Source organism: Ctenocephalides felis, unplaced genomic scaffold (assembly GCF_003426905.1).
Source record: "Ctenocephalides felis isolate EL2017-DRISC unplaced genomic scaffold, ASM342690v1 CF-g0.4_SCAFFOLD_01604, whole genome shotgun sequence".
Classification (NCBI taxonomy): Eukaryota; Metazoa; Arthropoda; class Insecta; order Siphonaptera; family Pulicidae; genus Ctenocephalides; species Ctenocephalides felis.
This window is the reverse complement of record NW_020537758.1, coordinates 18,895,791-18,923,083: the sequence shown is the minus strand read 5'-3', so window position 1 is coordinate 18,923,083 and position 27,293 is coordinate 18,895,791. Positions and strand designations below refer to the sequence as shown.

Genomic DNA, 27,293 nt, shown 5'->3' with positions numbered 1-27,293 from the left:
TATAGATACAACCTTTAGTGTCGAAGTAAATAGTTTCGGTGTACTAAAGGTTCATGAACTTAAACCAGGTGGTGCAGCCATTGTTGTAACAGAAGATAATAAACGTGAATATGTAAAATTATATGTTAATTATCGTTTTATGAGGGGCATTGAACAACAATTTTTGAATTTGCATAAAGGTATATAATTATACAAAAGAATCACTTACAGGCAGTAGAAAATTATAATAAACATTTTTTTATATATGTTTTAGGGTTTTGTGAATTAGTTCCATCACATTATTTACGACCATTTGATGAGAGAGAATTAGAACTTATAATAAGCGGAATTAGTAAGATAGATGTAGCAGACTGGAAGGCACACACACGACTTAAACATTGTGTTCCTGAGTCTCCACAAGTTATTTGGTTCTGGCTGGTATGATATTAATAAATAATATTTTTCTATAAACTGAACTTTGCTTCATTTGAATATTTTTCTTTAGGCTGTTGAGTCCTATACAGAAGAAATGCGAGCCAGATTATTGCAATTTGTAACCGGTTCCTCAAGAGTTCCATTACAAGGGTTTAAAGCTCTTCAAGGATCTACTGGGGCGGCAGGACCTCGATTATTTACCATCCATTTAACTGCAGATGTTCCTGTACAAAATTTACCAAAAGCTCACACATGCTTCAATAGAATAGATATGCCTCCATATGATAGTTATCAATTATTATATGATAAACTAACTCAAGCTGTTGAAGAAACTTGTGGTTTTGCAGTGGAATAATAGATATATTGCAATTCTCATACATTTGTTAGGAGTTGTATGATCTGGAGGTCCATAAACAGTCTCCTGTACTAATAAAATTGTTATATTCCATAAATCATTCACGGTGGAATGTTCACTTCAGCATGCATATAAATGAGAGGTATGTGTTTTGAAATTATAGCTAACTTGCAAATCAAATCAGTGGCCCGAAATTTTCATAGTAGAAAACAATTAGATTTTCAGTAATAATTATAAATTCATTCTTCATCAGTTTGGATGTCAATTGAGTATTAAATTGATTTGGTTGGCTCTTTATAAAACTCCTCTAAATGTATAAGAGCTAGTAATTTCCTAATCCAGAAGGATACACAATTATAATTTGTAATGATGCATTGCATTATCTACAAATCTAATCATTAATTATTAATACTAAGGCGTTGTGAAATTTTGCATCTGTTGGGGTACCGTTATAAAGCTTTTACATATCAAGACAAGCATTTTGTGTGATGCACAAAGTGCCTTGTGTTGTTTTTTTGTATGTGAAATTGATTTGTATAATGCTCAAATATCATTTAGGTTTTATGTTTTATATATGACCACTTATTACTATATTAAAAAATAAAGTGGATTCATAATGTGCATATTATGTAAATATAATGTAGATATATGAAATGCTAGATTCTAAATGTACATCACAAACAACATACGAATCTTGTGATTATTGATAAATTAATGGTAACTTAACGATTCTTTGCACTGAATTTTTGCATGACATTTGTTTTAATTTATTGTGGTTAATACTTCTTTATTATGATAGAAAGATTATTAATCAGTTTATGCAGATACTTGGAGTGTTACATTGTTAAATTATGAGTTATTGTATCCACATTTATGAAACTAAGTTATTAAAAAAAAAAGATCTTACAGTGTTAAGCAAACATATCTTGTTAGATACTTTTTGCATATGTATTTAAATCTATTTTATTAAACTAATAAAATGTATATATTTCTATAAGTAAATAAATTTTATATTATTCGTTTCTTTCATTACATAAAAATCAATCTTAATACAGTATCAATATAAAAGTGGGGTAAAATAATTCAATATACAGGCTCAGGTTGTTGGGTGACCAAAAGGTTAAATCTTTTCTTAATAGTTATTCGTTGTCGCGAATATTTGTCCTCTGGTGAAAATCGAGCTGTAGAGAAATGAAAGACGAAAAGAAATGACGTTATTGGAAGTTAATACAAATTATAATATAGTACAAATAAAATAAAGCACGTGTTATACCTGGGTGAGCTGATAACGTAGGGTTTCCTGCAGGGTCCACTTTCTACGAATAATAATACAGAATTATTATTTATTCAGGCATATTGACTAATTTAATAAAACTTTGTAGAGCTTACCTTGAGTGTATACATTCGCTTTCCATTTTCATTGAGATAGTACATGAGATACATGGTGGATTATATAAATTTTGCTCTTGATTTATAAATTCGTATGTACAATAAATAACTCGTAGATTTTAAGTTTATTTATTCAACGCGTTTTATACTTTGCAGGTTAAGGTTCCAGTTTCGACTGTATATTGTGAAGTAATAGCTAATGCACGTGCTTTTTACAATGCTGCCAACTACCCACACGGAGAATTATGCAAAAGCGCCACTGGTGATTTTTGATCAAACTAATTTGCCAACAGCGCCAACCGCCAAATATGAAAATCTTTATTCACAGTAAAGTCTTCAAGTTGTAAATATTTTACTAATAAAATATTTTACTAATAAATATTTTACATACAATCATAACATGTTATAAAAGTTTCCGTACAAAATTTGAGTTTTGTATTCTATTTGATATATTAACGGATTTAAACTTAGCGCCATCACATCGCGCCGTTAAGTCGGTTTTCTTCCTTATCCAATCTCATATTTATTTTGCTTTGCAATTTTTTTTCAAACTAAGATAAGGATTCTGCTATCTGAAGAGTTATTGTATTACAATACGTTGACCTAACGTAAGCTTAAGTGTGAGTGCTTCAGTTTTATTTAGATTTATAACTTTAATAAAGTTTATAATAGCATTTGACATTTTTAATAAAAATGGAATCAGAATCACACAATATGAATAAATACTATCCACCAGTGCATCAAGTTTCAAGTGCGCCCCCAGCATACATAGATGGTTTTCCCCAACAATTAAACCAGACGCCTACAATAATAGTTTATTTTATACGTATTTAAATATACGATCCTATATCTAACTAATATTCGAGTTCTTAGTACTAAAATTTGACTATGAATTAATTAGGTATAGCTAAATATTTTAAAATAGCAGTTCATTTACGATCAAGTAATAACAACATAAAATTTTAAACCCAAAAAACTAAATTTTTGCTTATATTTTTCTCATTTATATATGCAAATTCTTCCCGGTCTGAGGCGTTCCCTTATTGTTAGAATACAGAATTTTGGGATTCCCCGCTTGAAATGTGTTATGTATGCATAATACACAAACGTAACATAAAACACAAAAATCTTCTCATTTAAAATTATGCGCTTTGTTATACATAAATACCATCATTATTATTAGTAATAATATATATTTTAAAAAATATTTACTCAGAATATAATATAATATTTTTATTTATTTAAAGTTTAATTTGGCTTCTATTATTACGTAACTCTCCAAAGGGTTCCAAAATCGATGTTGAACGATAAGGTTTAAGTTTATTAGAAATATAAATATTCTTAGCTTAAATAATGGTATTACATTATTTTTATATGTTAAATATTGATCAACAAATTTTTCGATCAATTTTAGCGATTTTATCTATATCGGAAATTGCTCGTGTCCGGTCGGATAAAAACATTTCGCAGAATCCAACTGAATGTTAACTAAAAATATAATCTTTTAATGTATTTATTTGAGCAATTGTGGTTTATCTCTATAATGTTTAATATTTACATAGTTTTTATTTTTCTAACGAAGAAATTTGTTTTAACCAGAAAGTGCGATTCGATAATTTTGAGTAGACGTTTCAAACTATTTTAAATCGTTTGACACCAACATTGGAAAAAGTATGTGTGAAGTGGGTGTGGGTATGTAAGCCAATTTCTTGTTTGATTTTAAAAAATAAAAAACTGTTTGCAAGATGTGATTAGTTTTTGTGCTCTTCTACAATGTGCAAATTTATTTATATTTATATATTTCCATGTCATCTTATTTTTGAAGGCGGCTACTAGATATATTATCTACTTTTCAGCAGCAACAACCAGCTCCTGTACCTGCTTCTATAACTCTTAACCAAATATCAGGCGGAGGACCTCTTGTTTTGGGTCAATGTCCATCTTGCAGAGTTGGCGAATTAAAAAATAATTATACTTTTTGTGGAATTTGCTGTGCTCTGGTTTTATTCCCATTGGAATACTTTGTTGCTGCCATTGGAGACAGAAAAATGCTCCAACTGTGGATGGAGATCGGCCTAGAAGATCCATCTACAAGGCACGTGCATTCTGAAAATAAAGATTGAATAATTAGTTTTCAACTGATTTCTTATCAGTAACTAACTATTGGTTATTCACGTCTTTAAACAATGCTGCACTTTACACTTGCTGTTTATGAATTAAACAGTAATGAAATGATTTTTTTAAATATTCACAAGCTTTGCTTCGTGATGTTTATGATCTTTTATTCCTTTTGAATTTTAATCGATATGGTATTTTATGAATTAAAGTATTATTTTAAATTTTTTAGATATAGTGATAGGAATTAAACACATATTCATAAACTTAATGAAATACGTTTTTACTGATTAATTTTAAGTAGTTATAGTTGGTTTAATATAAGCATTATAAAAACAACATATGTATTAGACTTTAATGATTCTTAAATAAAACTTATATAACCTTTTGTTCATGTTTTAATAACTTTTTGAGAACAACATGCAACTGTTTATTAGTAAAGTTAGTTAAAACCAATTATGAAAATATATTTTCATGTATTTTTTTTTTAGCAAAATTGATTAATTTTTTATATTCTCCTTCGGTAAGAGCAAAGTCCATTATATCATGCTTGAGAAATTATTATAAAAAATCTGGTTCATGTATTTATTTATTTAACACTTTGAGAAAATTACGACGTAAAGGGTCATATGTCGTTCATTGGTGTCACATAACACATAAAAATATGATTTCTTTGAATTGCATTGATGACAAAGATATATTTTAAATTACAAAACATAATATGAAAATTCTTTGTTATGCATTATCATATAAACTTGGTCACTAGCAATAGAATTTGTAAAGAATATTATTTTGAATATTCCTGGAGATACAATAGGTATAAGTGGAATCTAATTTGAACTGTAATAAAGATTTGAATTTAACACAACAATATTATATATAATATGTTGTATTATATTACATATAATGTTATATTTAATATTGTTGTATCAAATTCAAATCTTTATTATAGTTCCAATTGGATCCACTTATACCTATTGTATAAGTCCAACAATATATTGTTGAATGATTTCTGAACATCAGAACATTTGCATATAATTCTATGATAAAATAGAGCTTTTGAAGATTATTTTTCAAATTAAATATTCCTGGAGACTCAATATATTGTTATCCTTATATTGTTATTCTTATAAGGATAACCTGAATCTAATTGGAATATGTGATTGGGGAAAAAATATACAATCAAAATTTGTATTAGATACAACAATATTTCTTTAGACATGATTTTTAGAACATCAAAATATTCACATATAATTCTATAATAAAATATAGCTTTTAAAGAATATTATTTAAATTACATATTCCTGGAGACTCAATAAGGATAAACAGAATCTAATTGAAATATGTGCTTGGGGGAAAAATATGCAATGAATATTTGAATTAAATACAACAATATTATTTCTAATAATAAATAATTTCTGAACATCAATGCATTCAAATATAATTCTACAATTATATAACTTGTAGACAAAAAATTTCGAAGTAAATGTTCCTTGAAATTCAATAAGGATAAATGGAATCTAATTGGAATATGTGATAGGGAAAAATATACAATAAAGATTTGAATTTCATACAACAATATTATATTGCTGAATGATTTCTGACCATCTGAACACAAATTAAATGTTCCTGGAGACTCAATAAGGATAACTGGAATCTAATTGGAATATGTGATTGGGAAAAAATATACAATCAAGATTTGTATTAGATACAACAATATTATTTTAATAAATAATTTCTGAACATCAAAGCATTCATATATAATTTTACAATTAAATATATCTAGTAAAGATTTTTTTTTAAAAGTAAATGTTCCTTGAAATTCAATAAGAATAACCGGAATTTAATTGGAATATGTGATTGGTGGAAAAATATACATTCAAGATTTGAATTAAATACAACAATATTATTTTAGTTAATGATTTCTGAACATCAAAACATTCACATTAAATTCTACAAATAAATATAACTAGTAACAAAAAATTTCGAAGTAAATGTTCCTTGAAATTCAATAAGGATATACGGAATCTAATTGGAACATGTGTTTGGGAAAAAATATACAATCAAGATATGTATTAGATACAACAATATTATTTTAGTAAATGATTTCTGAAACATCAGAACATTCAAATATAATTCTACAATTAAATATAACTAGTAAAAATTTTCGAAGTAAATGTTCCTTGAAATTCAATAAGAATAAACAGAATCTAATTGGAATATGTGATTGGGAAAAAAATATACAATCAAGATTTGTATTAGATACAACTATATTATTTTAGTAAATGATTTCTGAACATCAAAACATTCACATATAATTCTACAATTAAATATAACTAGCAAATAAATTTCAAAGCAAATGTTCTTTGGAATTCAATAAGAATAAACAGAATCCAATTGGAATATGTGATTGGTGTAAAAATATAGACTACAGGATACGGAAATCTTTACGGTTTTCCAAAAAATATTGTTTTCTTATTATAAAAAATAATACTTATTTTCAAATAAGTAAACCTACAATTGCCAGTTTTCTTTCAATGGTAATAATTTTTATTTGCGCCATCTAATAATTCTCACTTGAAATATATAGACAGAAGATCATTTTTAACTCGACCATGGCAAGAGATAACCTCAAAATAATGCATGGTTTTAAAATTTATATAAATTCATTTTAATTCATTATTTTAGCCAAAGATGTTAAAAAAATATGTGTAAACTTTATTTTGTGTATATTAGGTAATCATGTGTACGCCGGCCGTATAATTTAGTGTAAATATATTGATTATTTATTGGAAGTGTAAAAAGTGATGAAATAGTAGTGATAATGGAAAAATCCAAAGAAAAAAGCAGTAATTTCAAGGATGGCTGTATAGATTTTATAGCTGGATCTTTAGGTATTTATATATTTTTATTTTAATTTTTTTTATATTGTTTATGCAATATGCAAATTAATTTTATAAACTTGTATTTCATGAGAAAGTTGTAAAGGATATAAGATGTTTCTAAGGTTTTAGGGATTTAATATTATTTTAAATAATGTAATGGTAACCACTAACACTAAATATTATTCTATTAAATAGTAAAGTAAAGAAATTTAAACTAGTGGGGTGCATGGCATCGTGCCTTAATGCAAATTGCTGGGTCTTCCCGTACCGTAATTAAAAATCTTGGTACGGAACCCAAAAAAAAAATACACAAAATGTGTACACATTATTAAAATCTCTATGAAATATCAGTACATATGTTCAATAAACATTTTTGACCGCCAAATGACATTTTTTTAACTTATTTTTATTGAGAGTCCATAACCGCTGGACCTGCCTTCCCAAAAATTTAATTAGTATTTCATCTTGTCAATACAAGTAAAATGTTTTTTGAATTATTAAAATCGGACGCTCCGTTCTTTTAAAAACTGAGTTTCCGTTTTTGGCACTTTTTGCCCCGTATCTTCAGAACGGCTAGACCTGCTTTTGCCAAAAACTAATCAACACGTCTCCTCATCAATAAGAATCGAATGTTTTTTTAATTATTCAAATCGCTTGATCCGTGTTCCGACGAAAATTTGTATCCGCACACACACTCACACACACACATACATCCATTATTTCTAAGGTATGCCAAAATATTCAGAAATCTTTGAACGTAAAGATATATAAAAATTTTCATTACGTATAAAACTTATAAAAAATGACTATACGTACAAAAGGATTGACATCAGCTCGAGTGCTATCGCTTGATTCCAGTTTTTTGTAGAATGGTCCGTTCATTTTATTCACATTAAAATGATTGCATATTTAACCGGCCATAAAGATGTGACGACTTTAAATGCATTTAGTAATGCAAGTGCAGGTTGCTTGGCAGCATTTTTCGTATCATTTTCATTATGTCCAATAGAATTGGTAAAGTGCCAATTGCAAGCAATAAAGGAAGCTTCTGTGGTAGAAGTCGGCGGCAGTAAAATCGGCCCGATTAATTTGACTAAATCAATTATTAGTGAACATGGAATTCGTGGCCTATTTAATGGTTTAGGACCTACGATAGCTAGAGAGATGCCTGGTTATTTTTGCTTTTTCGGTGGTTACGAGTTCACCAGGGAAATGTTTACAAAACCAGGTCAGACCAAGGACGATATTGGCATTTTTAAGACAATGATTGCAGGTTCGGTAGGAGGTATTACGTTGTGGACTGCAATTTTTCCAATAGATGTTATTAAATCTAGAGTACAAATTACTGGTTCTAAAGACAACATGTTTAAAGTTGGAATGGATATTGTTAGAAAAGACGGTACGCTATACAGTGAATATATAATTATATTTAGCCTATATACTTTTCTGAAGATGACTTGGTTTTGCAGGTTTTACAGCTTTGTACAATGGTCTAAAACCAACTATTATTAGAACAATTCCGGTTACACCAGTGCTATTTGTAACTTACGAGTATTCAAAGAAATTTATGTACTACATCACAAGTGACGATTAACAAGACGCTTATTAATTATAGTAGTTAAAATTTTGTAAATATAGTATATACAAATTAAATTAGAAAATTCCATGTTACAAATTTTATATTTAATTTTGTAATTAAAGTTTATTAAATCGTAAACAAAATGATAAAATTTGTTCATTCAAATATTTATTAAATAAATTTTGATAACATCATTCATATATCATTTCATATCATTCAAAATTTCTTACGCCAAATGTTACACATTTTACATATAATTAATAATATACATTTGCAAATATAATTGATTTCATATATAATAACTTTGTGTTTTTAACATGATAATAAATTTACAAGTTCTATTCATACAAAATATATTTACGACTACAACCCAAATTGACGTAAGGCCGGAACGATTTGTAAATGCATATTTGAGATTAGTTTGATACGTGTTTTCTTATGGATGAAATTCAACGAATCCTTTCATACCCTCGACATTAATCTGGATTATAGCCGATCTATTAATATTTTTATACCATTTACACATTTTTCTTATAATGGGATACTCTGCATTTGGCATATTTCGTCAATTGAACTAATGTTGATTCTTTTGGAAGGGTCGCCTGGTGAGGACGCTGGAGATCGAGATCTACCAGGAATTAAGCTAGTTCCTTCTGGGGAATTCGTTGAAGATTTGTCTTCGTATACACGGTCCTGTAATAAAAGATAATCAGTTAGGAAAGACATTGAAAACTATATTTGACTTTATTAAAATTTTAGTTAGGACGTACTTGATTTTTATCGTATTTAATACGTTTCCATAAGGCCATTTTCTTCTCTGAACCGTTATTAGTTTTGGAAGAGTTAGCGGATGTATTTACGCTGTAGTTAGGGTTAGAGAATGTGAGGATATTTCGACCGGAGCCAAATTTATGTTTATCGTTCATCTTTTTCTTATTAAACATGATTACTGTGACGAAGATATAATTAAACACTATTGATAATGCTTTATTGCATCTATATTATAAATAGTAAGGTAATATTTTCATACCAATGATGATAACAACTACGGCCAGAAGTAGCAAACCCAAAACAGCTGTAGCTATAAGCACTGCTGTAGAATTGACCCCAGTTAGACGTCCTTTCATGCCGTGAGTTAGAAGTCCACTTCCAGAAGTGTGAGAAGTTTTTGATAAAGAATCGAGTTTACCATGATGTGTTGACTCTGCTACTTCATCTGGTTCATCAAAGTATTCAGTGCCAATCTCACCAGCTCTGGACTTCACTCGTTCTTTGGGTTCTTTATTAAAGATATACATACAAAGTCTATTTTTTAACCATCATGAAAAATATTAGTTTCTTACCCAAAAAGCACGGTTTTCCATCGGCTTCATCCGGGCAAGCACAAAAGTAGCCTTCTTTCCACGATCGGAATAAACATAAATGTGTGCAATAACCATTATTTTCGGCACATGGATTCCAGCCAGTTTGGGATTCCGGTGTTATTGCTAAAATTTCCATGGCTCCTACAAGATCAGATTTAAAAGTAATAATTCCTTGGCCGGTACGCTTATCTGCACGCATAATCATTTTCTTGAACCAGTTCGTCCAGAAGATATATTGTCCGAGCTAAAATCAAGATAAACAATTTATCTGCATAATTATGTTTATCACGTATTTAAAAATAATTATACCAGTGTTACTCCAAATGGATGCTTTGCTTCTTGAATAATTGTGGTACGATTATTACCATTAAGATCAGCACACTCTATACGATCTTTTAACGTGTCGGCCCAATATAATTTCTTGGTACTAAAAAATTATAAAATTGTTTATATTTGATAATCAAAAATGAAAAAAATGCTTTATCCAAAATACCTGTAATCTATTACCAATCCATGTGCATATCCCATATTTCCACTTACTATAACTTTTCTATTAGTTCCGTCTAAAGATGCTCGTTCTATTTTGGGAACATCGCCCCAATCTGACCAAAATATGAATCTATAACGAAATATAAAATTTATTTTCATTATGCAATAATTTTTATTATATATAGTTTTTTTTATTAATAAACCAACCCTTTCATTGGGAATAGTGCTAGAGCTCTCGGTTCATCCAACATTTTATTTATAATTGTTTTCCTACAAGTGCCATCAAAACGTGCCACTTCGAGAACCTAAAAATGATCGATTTTCGATTAAAATAAATTTGCCCAAGGGCGAGTATTTGAAAGAAATTCAGGTCAGGTTTATTTAAACTTACCTTTAGTTCATAATCTGTCCAATATATATTATCTGCAATCCAATCTACAGCCAGTCCATTTGGTGTGTTAAGCCTAAACTGAATAACTGTTTTGGATTCACTTAGATTTTTAACATTTACGCTTCTAAAATATTAGAAGAACACATTAGATTAATTTTATCAAAGTTACTTACCTAATTTTTAAAATATATTAAGTCTTACTTTATTATATCTTGCAGCACATCTGTGTAGTATACAAGATCTTTCTTTCTGTGAAAATCTAAAGCAATTGCGTTGTGTAGGTCGGGCACTGGCAAAGTGTAATCAAATATTTCAGTCGTATCTAATGAAATTCGCGATAAAGACGAACGGGTTGTAAATAATAAGTATCTCTGAAATTATAATAAAAATATTTTAAAATTCCCTTGGAATTGAATTATTTAATAATTATTATTTGATCTTACTTCTGGTAGCTGACGACATTGGGTTTTACTATCATTCATCATCATAACACCAGTAGGACAGGCACATGAGAAACCTTTAGAATTTCTTAAACACAAATTCGAACAACCACCGTTATTTGTACCACAAGCATTTTCGGGAACATCAACTCCTTTCTATAAAATAATCATAACCAAACAATGGAAATGAAATAAATTATGTTCAGATATAAACTGGATGATTAATTAATTGTTCTCTGTATACCTTAATAGCTACTAATGACATTAGTCCTTCCAATTTATCGCGCAATACAGTCGCATTTGAACCATCATGCTTATTTGCTCTGTGCACTGATTTTGTTTTCCAGTCAGTCCAGTACATGTAATTTTCTGAAAGCATATACAAAATATTATAAAAAAATTCTATATCCATGAAATATTAATTTTCGATTTCACATACCAAATATGACAATTCCATAAGGATGTAACACTTCCAAAACTGTTTTTCTATTTCTTCCATCCAAATCACAAGACTCTATCAATTTATTTCGACCATCTGTCCAATAAAGCCTATTTTCCTCGTAGTCTAAGGCAAGACCATTGGGCCAGACTAGACCCCGAGAGATCAACTTACGACTATAATGAAAATTGATAATTATTAAATTTATATAAAAAATTCAAAAAGTTGATTTATGATTGTCCCAAGATTTACCGATTAGATCCATCCATATCAGCAACTTCTATTGCTGCATTTTGGCCCCAATCAGACCAAAACATTAGACCAAGTTTGTAATGAAGAACTATAGCTCTCGGCGATTCTAAATCTGATGAAATTAATACTTTTCTGTTTGATCCATCTAGTTCGCTCACTTCTATACTGTGTCTTGCTGAATCGGTCCAGTACATCTTAAATTCAGAATAATATTAGTGATTTTACGCGATTAATTATTTGTTGGTATTATTATAAATAAATCTTCAATAAGTTTTACCTTTCTACCGCTGCTATCTATAGCTAAACCATCTGGATTGTCCAAACCATCTTTGATAATAGCTTCCATCGATTTGAAGTTTTCATCACTTTTGTGAATAACATCCTCTGAGGAATCAGTCCAATAAACGTCACCTAAAAATAAAAGTAATTTACAAAATTTATATTTTTTCTGAAAATACTGATTAGGTTAATAAAATAATTTGTTACCTGTTGTTCTGTCCACATCTAGTGCAACTGCTCTTTTTAATGCAGGGAGAGGAAGAACAAAATCAACAATATATTCAACATCTAAAGAAATTCTTCTTATATCTACACGATGTGCCATTAATAAAAATGTTTCTGGATGTTCAGCACATTCTTTGCCATTACTCTGCTCGTAAGATAAAAATATGACTTATATTAAACAAGATCGTGTTTTATTTAAAAATTAATTAACGGTATTACCAATGGCCTAATTCCAATAGGACAAGAACAGCTATGTTCGTTATTTGGTTTAAGTAGACAAAGATGTGCGCATCCACCATTATTTTGAGAACATTTTGTTTTCATATATTTTCTTTCTCTGTGATATATCCGTACATCCATTAGTCCAGATAAATTGGCACGAATTATTTTTCGATTTCTCCCTGAAAAAAAAAACATTTTAGACTCAATGTTAAATTAATCTAGTTGTATATTATAACAAAATTTGGATTTCACTCACCCGTTGATTTATGTGCACTCTCTATGTTATAAGATTCCCAATCAGTCCAAAATACGTTGCTCTTGAAAACATCTAATCCAAATGGATGCTGCAAACTTGATTCTGAAATTAAATACAATTTCAAATACAAGCAATTCACACATAATTTTTACCATTATTATTTTATATATTATTTTACATACCCAGAAGTACAGTTCTGCCACTCCCGTCCATTTTAGCATATTCGATCTTCTTTGTCCCTCCATCGGCCCAATAAATTCGCCCCATATCGTGATCAATAGCCAAACCATTTGGCCATGTGAGATTTTCTGAAATAATTATTTTACGTTGGCTGCCATCCATTGCAGACCTCTCGACTTTGTGATTTGGACCCCAATCAGACCAATACATATACCCGGCTATTACAAAAATATATTTCAAATTAATTAGAATTTTGATAACTATGCATTATCTAAAATTTGTGAAATTATCATACTTGGTGGATCAACAACAATATCTCGTGGTTTGTCTAAATTGTCCCAAACAAGAAGTGACCGTTTACCATCTTCGATGTCTGCTACTTCTATTCTGTTAGTTCCAGCGTCTGTCCAATAAATTTTATTTGTGAGCCAATCTAAGGCCAAGCCGGCTGGAGAAACTATTCAACAAAAAATACAATTTTAATCTCAGAAGAGAAAAACTTCATTATATATTTGTAGTGTGTTAATTTTCCACATACTTAAATTAGCTCGCACAATAACTTTCTGATTACTGCCATTCAAGTGAGCAGAACTAATTGAATCTTGGTCGACATCAGACCAAAATATGGATTCAGTTTTTGAGTCCCATGCTAGGGCTACTGCAGATTTTATTCCGTCTACGGGAACAACCTGAAAATTCATATATTTCATTAATAATATATATTATTATTAACAATAAAATTATTTAACGCTCTTACCATATCAACATCTAACGCGGAAGGCACCTGACGCAACTGGCGTATTCTAATATCTTTTTTTCTTGCGAATAACAGTAAATTATCAGCGATATTAGAACATGTTTTCCTATAATAGAAAGAATTTAAGGGTTAATATAAAGCAAATAAAAAGTGAGGTATTGAAGTTTGTATATTTACCCATCCTTTAGTAAACTCCTTCCGATTGGACAAACGCAGGTTCTTCCTTTCCGATTAGGAAGGCACATGTGTGAACAACCGCCTAGATTTCCTGGACATCGGGAGTTGTACTCAGGTTGTCGTTGGGAATGGTAACTTCAAAGTTTAATATAAAACTTTATTTCAAATGCAATTCAAATATTTTTATATAATAGTACGTACCTATGAATATCCATTGGAAAGTGCAAACCCGCATGCACTGTTCTTAGACCAGCTCCTGTTGCTTTATTTGCAGTCGATATGCTTTTAGTGTGCCAATCAGTCCAGTAAATTGCATCTTCAAACATGGTTATTGCAAATGGATGTGGCAGCCCTTTACTCATGATCTTCTTTCTTTCACTGCCATCAAAATAGGAACATTCTATAACATGATGCTTAGCATCCGCCCAGTATATTTTGCTTGTGGTGTAGTCTAATGTTAGTCCATTGGGCCAGAAAATTGATTCTGTTATTATACTACTTCTGGAGGAGCCATCCATCTCACAACGTTCTATTTTTGGAGAAGGTCCTGAAGAACAGATAGAATATTTGTATCAAATACGTAGAAATTATTTTATTTTATTAAATAATTATTATAATTACCCCAGTCTGTCCAAAATACCATTGCTTCGCCTGGATGTACAGCAATGGCTCTCGGTTTATCCAAATCATTTGCGACAATGACCGCACGTTGGCTTCCATCCAAATTGGCAACTTCAACACGTCTCGTGCCGGAGTCCGTCCAAAATATTAGGTCATGTATCCAATCAACAGCGACACCTCCTGGAGACTCCATTCCCCATTTAACAATATCTGATAATTTATAGAATTTTTAGAGTGATGCGTACACTACATTTCATTGTAAATTAACCTCTAATCCCTGTTCCATTCATGTAGGCTCCTTTTATAATATCACTGGCCACATCTGACCATATCACAATATTTTTCTTGTAATGATAATCCAAGGCGATTGCATTATGCAGTCCTTTTAGTATCGCCGTGTACTTATTATTACTCAATGAAACCTTAAATATAAAGAATGTTTAGAAAAAATAATTAGAACAACCAATTGCTTGTTTTGTTTACCTGCCGGATATCTTGCCTGTTGGCAAATAGTAAAGTCGGAGGAGCTCCCATTGCTTTGCACGTTCTAAGATCAGGTCTCAAAATATAACCAGTCATGCAGCCGCATATGAAAGATCCAATGGTATTGTTGCATGTTTGCGAACAAACCGGATCGGATTGGTAAAGGCATTCATCTATATCTAAACAACTAAAAAAAGAAAATTATGAGTAACAAAGTAAAATTACTATCTTTTCTGATATCTTGGCGTATCGGTTTGGGTTACATGAGATAATTTACGGATTTTATTTACCTGTGTCCATCTGATCCCAATTTGTAGCCTGCATGACAACTACATTCATTTTTGCCATCAAAAGTCGTAATGCAAAGTTGCTCACAAGGCGATTTAGCTTCACAGGTGCGTCTTCTTGGACATGACAATTCATCATCGCCTCTCGGACAATCTTTCTGACCATCGCAGACATGTTTCCGAGCAACGCACAATCTGTGAAATAAATATTTTACTTACAGATGTACAAGTACAGATAATGTATATATAAAATGTTATATGAGTTTACCTATTTGCTGTGTTAATGGGACTAGTTGTATTGGATACTGCTTGGCATGTGAATTGGCCGTCTTCGCAGGTTACTATGCATTTACTTTCGTCTTCTCCTTGGGAGCAATCGGCAACACCGTCACAGACCCAAGTTCGCTAAAATAGTGAAGAAAAAATAAATGACAGGACAAAAATTCTTTCTATCCCTAGATTACTAGTTTACTTTTTAGTATTTTTTATTCAAGGAAAAGGAATTAAAAATTGACAATTATTTACCAAAATGCATCTTCCATCGTTGCAAGAAAATTCCTCAGGAGAACATGTTCTTGAATATTCAACATCACAGCCAACTTCGTCCTCACCTCCTTTACAATCCTTTTGTTTATCACAACGCCATCGATCAGGAACGCACATGTTGTCATTACATCTGATAAAAAAGGCAAAATATTTAATTTTGGCAATAAACATTATAAAATAATAATTTATAAACGTAACAATCAGTGAAACCATGAGAATTTAAAAATATAATTATTTTATTAGACGTTTTGAAACGCTTCCAAATTGTTTTAAATATATATATACAAATTGAATTCTTCATCAAGTAATTCAGTTATGTAATATTATTTGACTTAGAGATTCAACGATTTCGAAAGCTTCTATAGCTAAACTTCTATAGTTCCAAAATAATACTGATCAATGTTTCAGGTTCTGATTTGTTATGCCTCAAATATTGTATACAAACTCATGTTGTTTTGTTTAAAAGTGATTCTCTGAATAAAATTATTTCCTCTCACTTGAATTCTCCAACGACACAAACAGATCCGGTGATCGCCGTCGGCCTGGGGCACTCAGCCTCATCACTCCAATCCCCACAATCATTGTCCCCATCGCATCTGAATCGGGCTTTGACGCACTTGACACTACTTCGACCACCACACTTGAATTCTCCTTCCCCACACTCGATCAAAGGTTTTTCTATTAAAAAACAATAAATATAAAATCTGTAGCAAAATCAAATAATTATCAAAAATTGTTTTAAGTACCGCATTTATGTTCATCCGACCCATCGATACAATCAGCTTGGCCGTCACATTGCCAAGCTAATGATATACAGGAATCATCTCCGCAATGGAATTGCTCCTTAGAACACCTGTGAATTTTTTATACGTTGAGAATGGATACTTTAATACGTGTTGTTATTATCGAATACGTACTCTGCTTTGTTGCAATTGATTTCGTCGGAGTAATCTTTGCAGTCGTTGTCGTTGTCGCAAACCCAGCTTTGTTGAATGCATAAACCATTGGCGCATTCGAATTGATCGGATGTACAGTTGTAACTGGTCCCTGAAAAAAGAAATTTTTATTTATGTAATTATACAAGCATTTGCGAGAACTATTTATTAATTTATTTAATAATTCGTTAGTTGAAAAATTAAATTAATTTTCTCACCGCAATGCGTTTCGTCGGAAAAATCCCCGCAATCGTCATCCCCGTCGCAAAGCCAGTCTTTCAAAATGCACCGTCCGGACAACGGGCACCGGATTTTATCATCGGCCTCATCGCAGCGGCCTCGAGGGCCCAAGAAGCCGCCCGACAAGGATTCCTCTGAGCTTCCGCACTCGGACTCGTCTTCTCCGGCTTCACAATCAATTTCTCCATCACATCTGAGAAACAAATTAACATATTCATATTTTATATTCCATATTCAGATTTTATATTCAAACATATTCGTAATATATTTATACTAGATAGACGTCGTCTTGTATACACGTCGTCCTGTGTAATATAGATCGGTTTGATAAGTTATTATTAACGTTTTTTTATAAAATGTATTACCATTATTTTATATACCGTCTAAATATACGTGAATATACTTGGCACCGCGATGGTGGAAATTGGCAAAACTGATATGACCTGATTTTTTGACGATTTTTTTGCTGTCGATTGGTGAAAACTAAAATTTTTTTGCTCTTTCCGTTCTCGAGATAAATGGGTGGGGTCAAATTCGGTGCTAACTATATGTATGGTCAGCACCGACTCCTTTAAGAATGCAAAAAAGTTAAAATTTCTCTTTACTGTCGTTATCAGTGATTTTTTTGCTGTCGAATGGTGCAATTAATTTTTGGAAAAGTTTTGCCCATCATAGATTTTCACGCATCGGAAAATTCCCAAATTTGCCAATTTAAAAAAATTGACAATTTTGAAAATGCCCAATTTTTTTGCTTTTATATTTGGTTTTATATTCACACACGCATAATATATATAAATATATATATAAATATATATATATATATATATATATATATATATATATATACTAGTTGACCCGGCCGACGTTGTCCTGTACATACATTGTCTTGTATATTATAGATCGTTTTGATAAGTCATTATTAATGTTTTTCATAATATTTATTGCTATTACTTTCTATACCATGTAGATATGTATGTACATCATTATAAGCGTTAAACTGTGTTAAATGACAAAAATAATGAGTCTCAATTTCCACACTCAACTCAATTCAAATGTAATCATCTTTTTTATAATAACAACTACTGTATTTGTTTGATTTTAAAATTTGCATTTCAGGAAGTCATTGATAGTTCTAATGTACTAACCACAGATTATTGGGAACAGTAACATAGAGATAAATTGATATTTAAAATTTTTCCCTAAATAATGATTTTTTGCCCTTGTACTTATTTTGGATTATTGTGTAATTAACTTAAATTTAATGGTTACATAACTTTTGTGGTAGAACCATTTTTTTGGTAGGGTAAAATAAAGCACAAAGGTCCAATTATAGATATATATATGATTTAGTAGTTATTTTTGATATTGAGAAATATGAGTATGTTCTTGTAGGACGATACGTCAAAGAATAAAAAAACAAAGATTTATAAATTAATCTTTAATTCTAAACGTTTCGACATTCAATTCTATGTCATCATCAGTGCATCTAAAAACAGTGTAAAAATTAATATAACCAGGTAATTATACGAACCTCTTATAATTTCATCTTATAATTACCAGGTTATATTAATTTTTACACTGTTTAAAATCCACTGCTGATGACATTAAATTGAATGTCGAAACGTTTGGAATTAAGGATTAATTTATAAATCTATGTTTTTTTTTATTCTTTGATGAATCGCCTTACAAGAACTTACTCATATATATATATATATATATATATATATATATATATATATTATCTAATATACCAGAGATCAATCTTTATTTCATCAAAACTATAAGAAACTTCTTATCATCAATGCTGTATCTTTTACCGTAATTTAAAATTAACAATATATGACACATAAACGAACTTGCAGATCAATAAAGACAATTCAGAAAAATAGATATGAAATTTTATATAACGATATTACGTAAATGTTCACCACGATAATTTATCAGCAATATTTTTCCTGCAAACTCCATAAGACAAATACTATGTTTGTTATGTAAATGACACGTTGGTTACGTAAAAATCCAATATGTAATATAAAATCGTACAATAGTTAGGCTTAATTACTTCTTTATTTCTATAATTTTATCAGTAATTATTTGATTATCTGCCTTCTTGTTACATTAAATCAATTTATTCATGAACTAGGGTAATAAAAGTAAGATATAAAACTAGAACTACAATCAGCGATAAAATTTTTTTTATTGTGAATGATAATAGAATGGAATTTGAATCATTTTCTTAATTAGTAATTTAAGTTAAGTAACTTAGAAAAGTGAATATAATTACAATGAAAGATTATTTATGAAAATTTTAAATTCACATTTAATTGGCAATATGTATTCACAGTACAGTTAAGGAGTATTGTTGGATAAAATATTGTAACTTGAAAAAAAAATTAATTTATAAAAAATTAAATAAATTTAATTTTAAGAATAGGATTAAAATTAGAAAGTTTGATTATGGAATTAAAATAATTCTATTCCTTACCTCAAATCGGCTTTGATGCAGGCGCAAGTCTTGTCGCATATAAATTCATCATGTTTGCAAGATCCATTGCATAATTGTGCTTTTGGATCTTGATCAATCGGCGTTAATAATCCTATGGGCAAATCTAATAAGAACGAATTCTGTTCAACATCATCTCCGATATTCACCCTGTCATACTCATCTATTCTTCTAACTCTTGCAACTTGATCACCCTGACCTGAAACAAATAAAAATAAAATTAATCAGAAAATCCACGTGATATTTTAAGATTAAAGATATATTTGTTAGTTCTATATTTATCAACTCTGTAATTTATTTTCATGGTACTACAAATTTGCATAAGGTAATTTAATCTTAAACTAATTCGTTCGATGGATCAAAATTTGTTCGCAAGTGGGCGTATGATGGGCGGTGTTACGTGAATAGTTACGAAATCGAATAAACCAAAACATCCCTATTGATAATCACAGATATAATAATTATAATTGTTTTTATTGCAATATAATAATAATAACAATAATGATACAGATTGTTCGATAATAACAATTAATAAAACATTTAAATTTTTTTATAATTTATAAACAATGATTCAACGATTTTTCGTCCTGAATTTAGACTCTAAATGCTTTTATGAAAATTGTATAGTATTTTTTTTAAAGAATATTATAAATTTCTCTATATGGTACAAACAAATAATTAGAAATTTTACCAATTTTATCAAATACTAATTTGTTTTGGCTTAGTTTCAATTTAAAAAATGACTTGTTAACTTTGATACATCAAAACATGTTTTACCAATTTACCTCAATACTATAACAAATTCGAATTTTGTATGAAATCTAGATTTCAAATCGAATTATATTTGGAAATATATGTTTTTACTAATTAATCACGATAATTTACCAAATTCGAATATTAACCAATTGAATCTGGTATAAAATCGGAATGTTAGTTCGTGTTATATTTGAAGATATATGGTTGGTATCATGCCAATTTACCATGATATTTCTCTAAATTCGAGTAGTAATCTGGTATGAATTTTTCGATTATTAATCAATGGGATCTCGTATGAAATCTGAATTCTATATCGTGCTATATTTGAAATTTTATGTTTTTACCAGTTTACCACAAATTTCAAATTTGAATACTAATCATTGGCATCTGGTATAAAATCTGGATTTTAGATCGTGTTATATTTAAAAATATATGATTTTACCAATTTACCACAAAGTTTCACCAAATTCGAATACTAATCAATGGGTCTGGTATAAAATCTGGGTTTTAGATTGTGTTATATCTGACAACATATATTTCTACAAATTTAGTATGACCATTTACCAAATTCGAATATTTCTGGTATGAATTCTAGATTTTGGATAGTGTTATATTTAAAAATGTACGTTTTTACCAATTTATAACAATATTTTTTCAAACTCGAATGTTAACCAAACCAAATCTCTATTATTCGGGATATTGTATGCAATCTGGATATTAGGTCGTGATAAATTTGGAAATATAAGTTTTTCCCAATTTACAACCATTTTTCATCAAATTTGAAGATTAATCAATGAGGCCTGGCATGTAATCTGGATTTTGGATCTTGTTTTATTCAAAATATATGTAATTACATATAACAATCAAGAGGATCTGGTATGAAATCTTCATTATAGATCGTGTTACACTTGAAAGTATATGCTTTTACCAATTTACCACGATATTTTACCAAATTAGAACATCAATTGGATCATAGGATCTGGCATATATTCTGGATTTTAGATCGTGTTACATTTGAAAATGTATGTTTTTACTAATTTACCACGATAAATTGGCAATACCAAAGATATTACCAAATTTGGAGATTCATCAATGGGATCTGGTATGGAATCTGAATCTGTGAGAATACTTAAAAAAGGGTGGTAATTTAAAAATGATTTTATTTTTAAGTGCGAGAGAGTAAATTATAATTATGGAATGATTTTTATAAATTAAGCGAGACATTTTTGATGTGCAAAAATTAGGCTGCTTCTAAAAATTACATTTTTTTCTTATGAAAAAGTTTTGGCTGTGGGTGGACCAAAAATAGATTGAAATCAGTCCTTCAGAATACATTGTTTTATTGTATATATGTATATACTAAGGATAGGACTAGGACCCAAAAATAGTGAAAAAATAGTGAAATTTAAAAATGGCTTGATTTTTAAGACCGTGAGAGTAAATTATAATTATGGATTAAATTCTATAAATTAAACGAGATATTTTAGATGTGCAAAAATTAGGCATCTTCTAAAAATTACATTTTTTTCTTATGAAAAAGTTTTGTCTGTGGGTGGACCAAAAATAGATTGAAATCAGTCCTTCAGAATACATTGTTTTATTGTATATATGCATGTATATACTAGGGCTCTAGGACTATATATATAATGTGTGGGTTTGTATATAAGGTACATGAGCATGAGAGTGAGATGTAGCTAGATGGCCGAAGAATAATTCACGTTAGAAGAATATCACACACAAAATACTTGACGCTGCGTATCTCGTGGGCGTCCGAGGGAGCGATCGATAGCGACGCCGCCTGACGTGGGCGATGTACCACAGAGACTGTCAACTGTACGAGACGCTTTTCCGACGACGGAAAATCAATCTTTGATGTACGAACCGTTTATTTTGAAGTTGATGGGGAAAATAAGTATATAACACACGTGTGTATACACATACATACATACATATTACATATATAATCGGAGAAGACATAACATCAAATAAAGTTTTGACATGTAATTTTATGTCTTCATCAGCAGATATCTATAAAATATTTTCTTTTTTCTATTTTTGAAACATTTAATTTTACGGAATTGAAAGCTTTGTAGAAATAAAATCTGCTATATTATAAAGTTATTTGTCATGGAAAATGTTATAGTATAGGTGTATTATAATACAATAATAATAAATCGTAGTATGCCCGAAGGCAGGTCCATGGTGTGAGATCGACCACAAATAAATGATTTCCTTACGCTTCGTCTATCATTCCCATTACCACTATTCCCCTCATTTTTTTTATTTTATGTATTTTCCTTTCCGAACTTCTGTTTCCATGTTTCTTGATTTTGTCCTTTGGCTTTCAGTTTCCTGTATTTTCTCTTTTCGCGTAAATTTTTTCTTCTATTATAATATGTCTAATTGTAAATGGCTAATTTTGTAAAAGAAAGCCAATAACTATTTTAAAAATATTCTGTTATCAGAGTAGATTATATTTACACATACGAGTTTTGGCTATCCGAACATAGTTGAATTTAACAATAATTTGTTAAATGATTGCCTAATAAATCTTAACCAGTTTATAAGATAAATTCGCGAAATGACAACAAATGAAAAATCTAAACTAGTGGTGCATGGCATCGTGCTTCCAGGCAAATTGCTGGAACTTCCTGTACCGAAAATTATTTTTTTTGGAAAAGAATTTTTTTTAACTTTTAAACTTTTTTTTAAAGCAATCGCACTAGGTTAACTGCACAGATATAAAATATAGAAGCGAGTTGGCGCCGCGGCGCGGTCTAATATATAAATATATTAGTACGAAACCTAGAAAAATCTAAACAAAATTTGTACATTTTATTAAAATTTCTATAAAATATCTCATAATTTAATGCGAATATTTTTAATGATCGTTTTTGACCGTACATCCTAACCAACTAGCATATCATTTATACCAGGAAGGCCAGCCGAGCAGGCTCAGAAGAAAAATACACGGAGACCTAATATAATTTAATTAACTATAATACTTTCAGTTTACATAATTTTATTGCTTTTCCCCCTTTTTGTTTTTAGTTTTTTTATTACATTAGCTCTAGTAGATACGCCACTGGGGGTATCTACTAATTTGTAAATAACGAATTGTAAACAACTTGTCAGCATTCTCTGCTCAATGTAATTACATATACAGATGGCAGAATAAAATTAAAATTGAAAAAAAAATGACCCCCAAATGGCACTTTTTTTACTTTTTTATTGCGTCTCTAAAACTTGCAATTTCCAAAACTTTACTAGTTTTTGCATTTGATTAATAGAAATAAGATGCTTTTTGAATCATTCAAATCGGGTGCTCTATAATTTCAAATATTGAATCACTATTTTTGACACTTTTTGCCAAAATCTTCGAAACGGCTGGATCTGCTTCTGCCAAAATCAGTACATCTCCCCACCAAAACTTATCGAATGTTTTTTGAATTATTCAAACCGATTAATCCGTATTCCCAAAATTATCGATGAAAATTTTTATCCGCACACACATACACAGACCTATATCCATTTTTTATAAGGTATGCTAAAGTGTTCAGTGTTTTGAAACGTAAATATATATAAAAAAATTATTTTTGTTTTTCTGCGATTACTATAATTTATCCTACGTTAATGATGAAATTATAATAGTTATTATTATAAAGTTAATGATGAAATAATGATTAAATTATAAAGTTAATGACGAAATTATATTAGGACGAAGTAATAGATGAACCATGGTCCAGTACGAAAACTGGCTTTTCATCAACGTTGAAGTATATGGCAATGATGTCCTTCGTACAACTTTTTTTGCTTCACGATTTCCATGCATATTTTTATCACAAAAGCTTACAAACATGTTTTTCTTCCCAATACGAGTTAATTGAAGTGATAGATATACCATTTAAACCACGTAGAAGTTAATGACAATTATGTCCTGCGTACAACTCTTTATTGTTTCATGATTTCCATGCAATTTTCATTACAAACATGTTTTTCTTCCCAATACGGGTTAATTACGACGTAACTCCCAAAACTGTTTGTCTTCCCTGACAGAATCATTGACTAATTGTCTACATATAATATAAAATGCGAATGCGCAGGCGCAAAAACGAGCTTCACAGCAACAAGTACATTGAAGACTACATCGCAAGAGCTGAAATTCTTGAATGAACTATCCCTCACTATCAATGTCCAGCAAAAAAACGATTCCTCGGTAATAAGACATATTTTATTATCATTTTATAATCTAATTGGCAAGTGTAAGAAGGTCTGAAAACGCCCTCGTATGCAATGGCAATATTTTTTCAAAAAATCTAAATTTTTTTAAAAAAAATTTCTAATACTTTGAAACTTATAGTTTCAATGTTTATTGAGAAATAAAAACAAGATTTTTTAAGAAATTTAGTATTATTACGTTATAAGATTTCCGCCCCTTTTCACAGAGCTTGCGCACTCTTACATGTATTTGATATTTCATAAAACCATTAATGTCAAATAAATATTTGAAGCAAAATTAGGCAAATATTTACCTTAAAGATAGTTTATATTGTAATGATGCTTTGTTGAGTATATGCAATTTTTTCATTATTTGAAAATTTTGTTAAAACAACCAAAGTTAGGCGTGTTATAAAATCAGGACAAATACTATTTCACAGGAGAAATAAATTATTATCAAATTTCATTAAATATTATAATTCTAGAAAAGAAATTGAGGATTGGATTTGAGGAATATGCTTACAGATCATAATATGATTTCATTTTTAAATATGAAACGACTTAGACATTGACAGTCTTTAAAATTGAATTAAAACAAGAATAGAATAAATACCGTATTAAATTGATAATTTGATAAATTAATTGATTATCAAATTAAGATGCTGCAAGTAACTTACCTTTTCTCGCATTTATTGTAACTGTAAGCCATGTCAGCAAGATAATATCCAGATACATGATTTTTAATAAATTTAACTATAATTTATATTTGATTATCTCAAATACTTTGCAAGTAAGTATCTTCTTTTGTATGACATATTTGTTTTTATACCAAAATAGTCCAGAATTTACAACAATGAGCTAAACTAAATCTTCACTTCACTTGATTGCGTTCGTCACGATTTTAACACGTTTCTGTTGGAAAGACATTTCATACCTTAGTTTAAAAATGATTGCAAAATCTTTCACGATTTTTATAGTAAGTTTTATGTTTTTATATAAGTGTTTCTACAGATTTTTTTCTAATTTTTCACATGACAGCGAAGCGTTCAGGCGAGAGGGTTTGTCAGAACTGATACAGGATCTGCCAGATGAAGAAAATTGGGCCGAACTCTGGGATTCGTTGGTCCTGCGCAGGAGATGTGATTTTTTGACTTTAGGTGAATTTAAACAAAATGTTCCATATATAGAATGCTTTTATTATGTATTTTTTTGATGACTCATTATATCACACATAACACAAGATTATGGCCAATTGAGGTAAACAAATTTTTATAGCAAATGCGTCTAGCTAATTATATGTATATATATATATATATATATATATATATATATATATAGTTCAAGTTTCAGTTTTTTTTAAAAATAGATGACTAATAATACAAAAATCGTGACTAGTAAATTATCGTTGGGTATCAAAATTTAAATTAAATCATATTAAAATAATTTTCATGATTTTATAGAAATTTAAACTTTAATTTTATTTCTTTCTTATTCTAATTTTCTTCAAATTACGTGTTTATGCGATAAATCTATTTCTGTATGGCTTTATCAATAGCATATCAAAAATTATATGATTATATAAACAATATTTGAAAATTACATTTGGAAAATTATAATAGAGCCTTTAGTTTATTTTTCTTCTATTTTATAATGTGAAAGTACTGATTTTTTATTAAATTTAAAATTTAGCTCATAATCGTGATTCGTAATCAATTATAAAATTAAAAAGTTTTGTTGAACAGTCATAGAGGACAAAAAAAAGCATTATTTGATATGTAAAAGCCCATTATTATAAAACAGTATTATTCTATTTGTTAAAAGTAAAATTATTCATAACTAAATATATATGAAATAATTTATATAGCTATGGAACTGAAATTGTTTTCGCTTTAAAAATTATCTTTATACTTTATCTCTGAAAATTAAGATAAATTATCCAGGTATTTAGAAATAATAATTAAAATAATGTATATGCTTTATTATTTTTGGTATATATATATATATATATATATATCTGTGTGTGTGTTTATGATAAAGTCATTCTTGGGCATCCATCTAATAATTAAAACAATTTTATTGTAGAAAAATGTTTTTATTATAATATCATACAATTTGACATATCAGTGCATACAAATAAATTAAAGAAAAAAAACAGAAAAGCACACGAAAATATATGAACACTAATTGATATAATATCAAGTTACATAATCACTTTTAATAAATATTAAAATAAACAAAATAAAAATAAAATAATATTTTTTTTTAAAAAAAGGCCTTTCTCATAAAGTTGACAAACAACAGTTGACGTGTTTTTCTAAAATAAAATTGTTCTACAATAAAATTAAAAAAAGGCCTTTCTCATAAAGTTGACAAACAACAGTTGACGTGTTTTTCTACAATAAAATTGTTTTAATTATTGGATGGATGTCCAAGAACAACTTTATCATAATATTTCACCATCTGAAAAATGGTGAAATATAATCGCTTTATATATGT

General features: G+C 29.4%; 2 protein-coding genes and 1 pseudogene across 2 annotated transcripts; 1 reads left to right on the top strand and 2 right to left on the bottom strand.

Moving 5' to 3' along the window:
- LOC113374078 overlaps window positions 1-8,779 on the top strand; it is an 11,473-nt pseudogene extending 2,694 nt beyond the window's left edge.
- Window positions 1,792-2,395, bottom strand: LOC113374081 (H/ACA ribonucleoprotein complex subunit 3-like). The gene is made up of 3 exons (XM_026614336.1): window positions 2,159-2,395; window positions 2,043-2,085; window positions 1,792-1,950 (listed from the first exon to the last, which is right to left on the bottom strand). The coding sequence occupies exons 1-3, from the start codon at window positions 2,210-2,212 to the stop codon at window positions 1,853-1,855; spliced, it is 195 nt and encodes a 64-aa protein (XP_026470121.1). The 5' UTR covers window positions 2,213-2,395; the 3' UTR covers window positions 1,792-1,852.
- Window positions 8,780-9,268: 489 nt separating the features above from the next.
- LOC113373470 (low-density lipoprotein receptor-related protein 4-like) lies at window positions 9,269-25,506 on the bottom strand. The gene is made up of 36 exons (XM_026613765.1): window positions 25,475-25,506; window positions 21,622-21,707; window positions 19,806-20,022; window positions 17,299-17,513; window positions 17,063-17,192; window positions 16,892-16,998; window positions 16,643-16,823; window positions 16,125-16,275; window positions 15,868-16,004; window positions 15,603-15,794; window positions 15,313-15,499; window positions 15,098-15,251; window positions 14,830-15,039; window positions 14,410-14,755; window positions 14,209-14,343; window positions 14,032-14,137; window positions 13,813-13,963; window positions 13,570-13,731; window positions 13,277-13,492; window positions 13,095-13,196; window positions 12,836-13,017; window positions 12,599-12,761; window positions 12,390-12,523; window positions 12,113-12,306; window positions 11,861-12,036; window positions 11,666-11,790; window positions 11,425-11,577; window positions 11,183-11,352; window positions 10,982-11,105; window positions 10,798-10,895; window positions 10,595-10,720; window positions 10,411-10,528; window positions 10,081-10,345; window positions 9,768-10,016; window positions 9,508-9,686; window positions 9,269-9,430 (listed from the first exon to the last, which is right to left on the bottom strand). Exons 1-36 carry the CDS (start codon window positions 25,504-25,506, stop codon window positions 9,269-9,271), a joined length of 5,835 nt encoding a protein of 1,944 aa, XP_026469550.1.
- Between the last annotated feature and the right edge of the window lie 1,787 nt (window positions 25,507-27,293).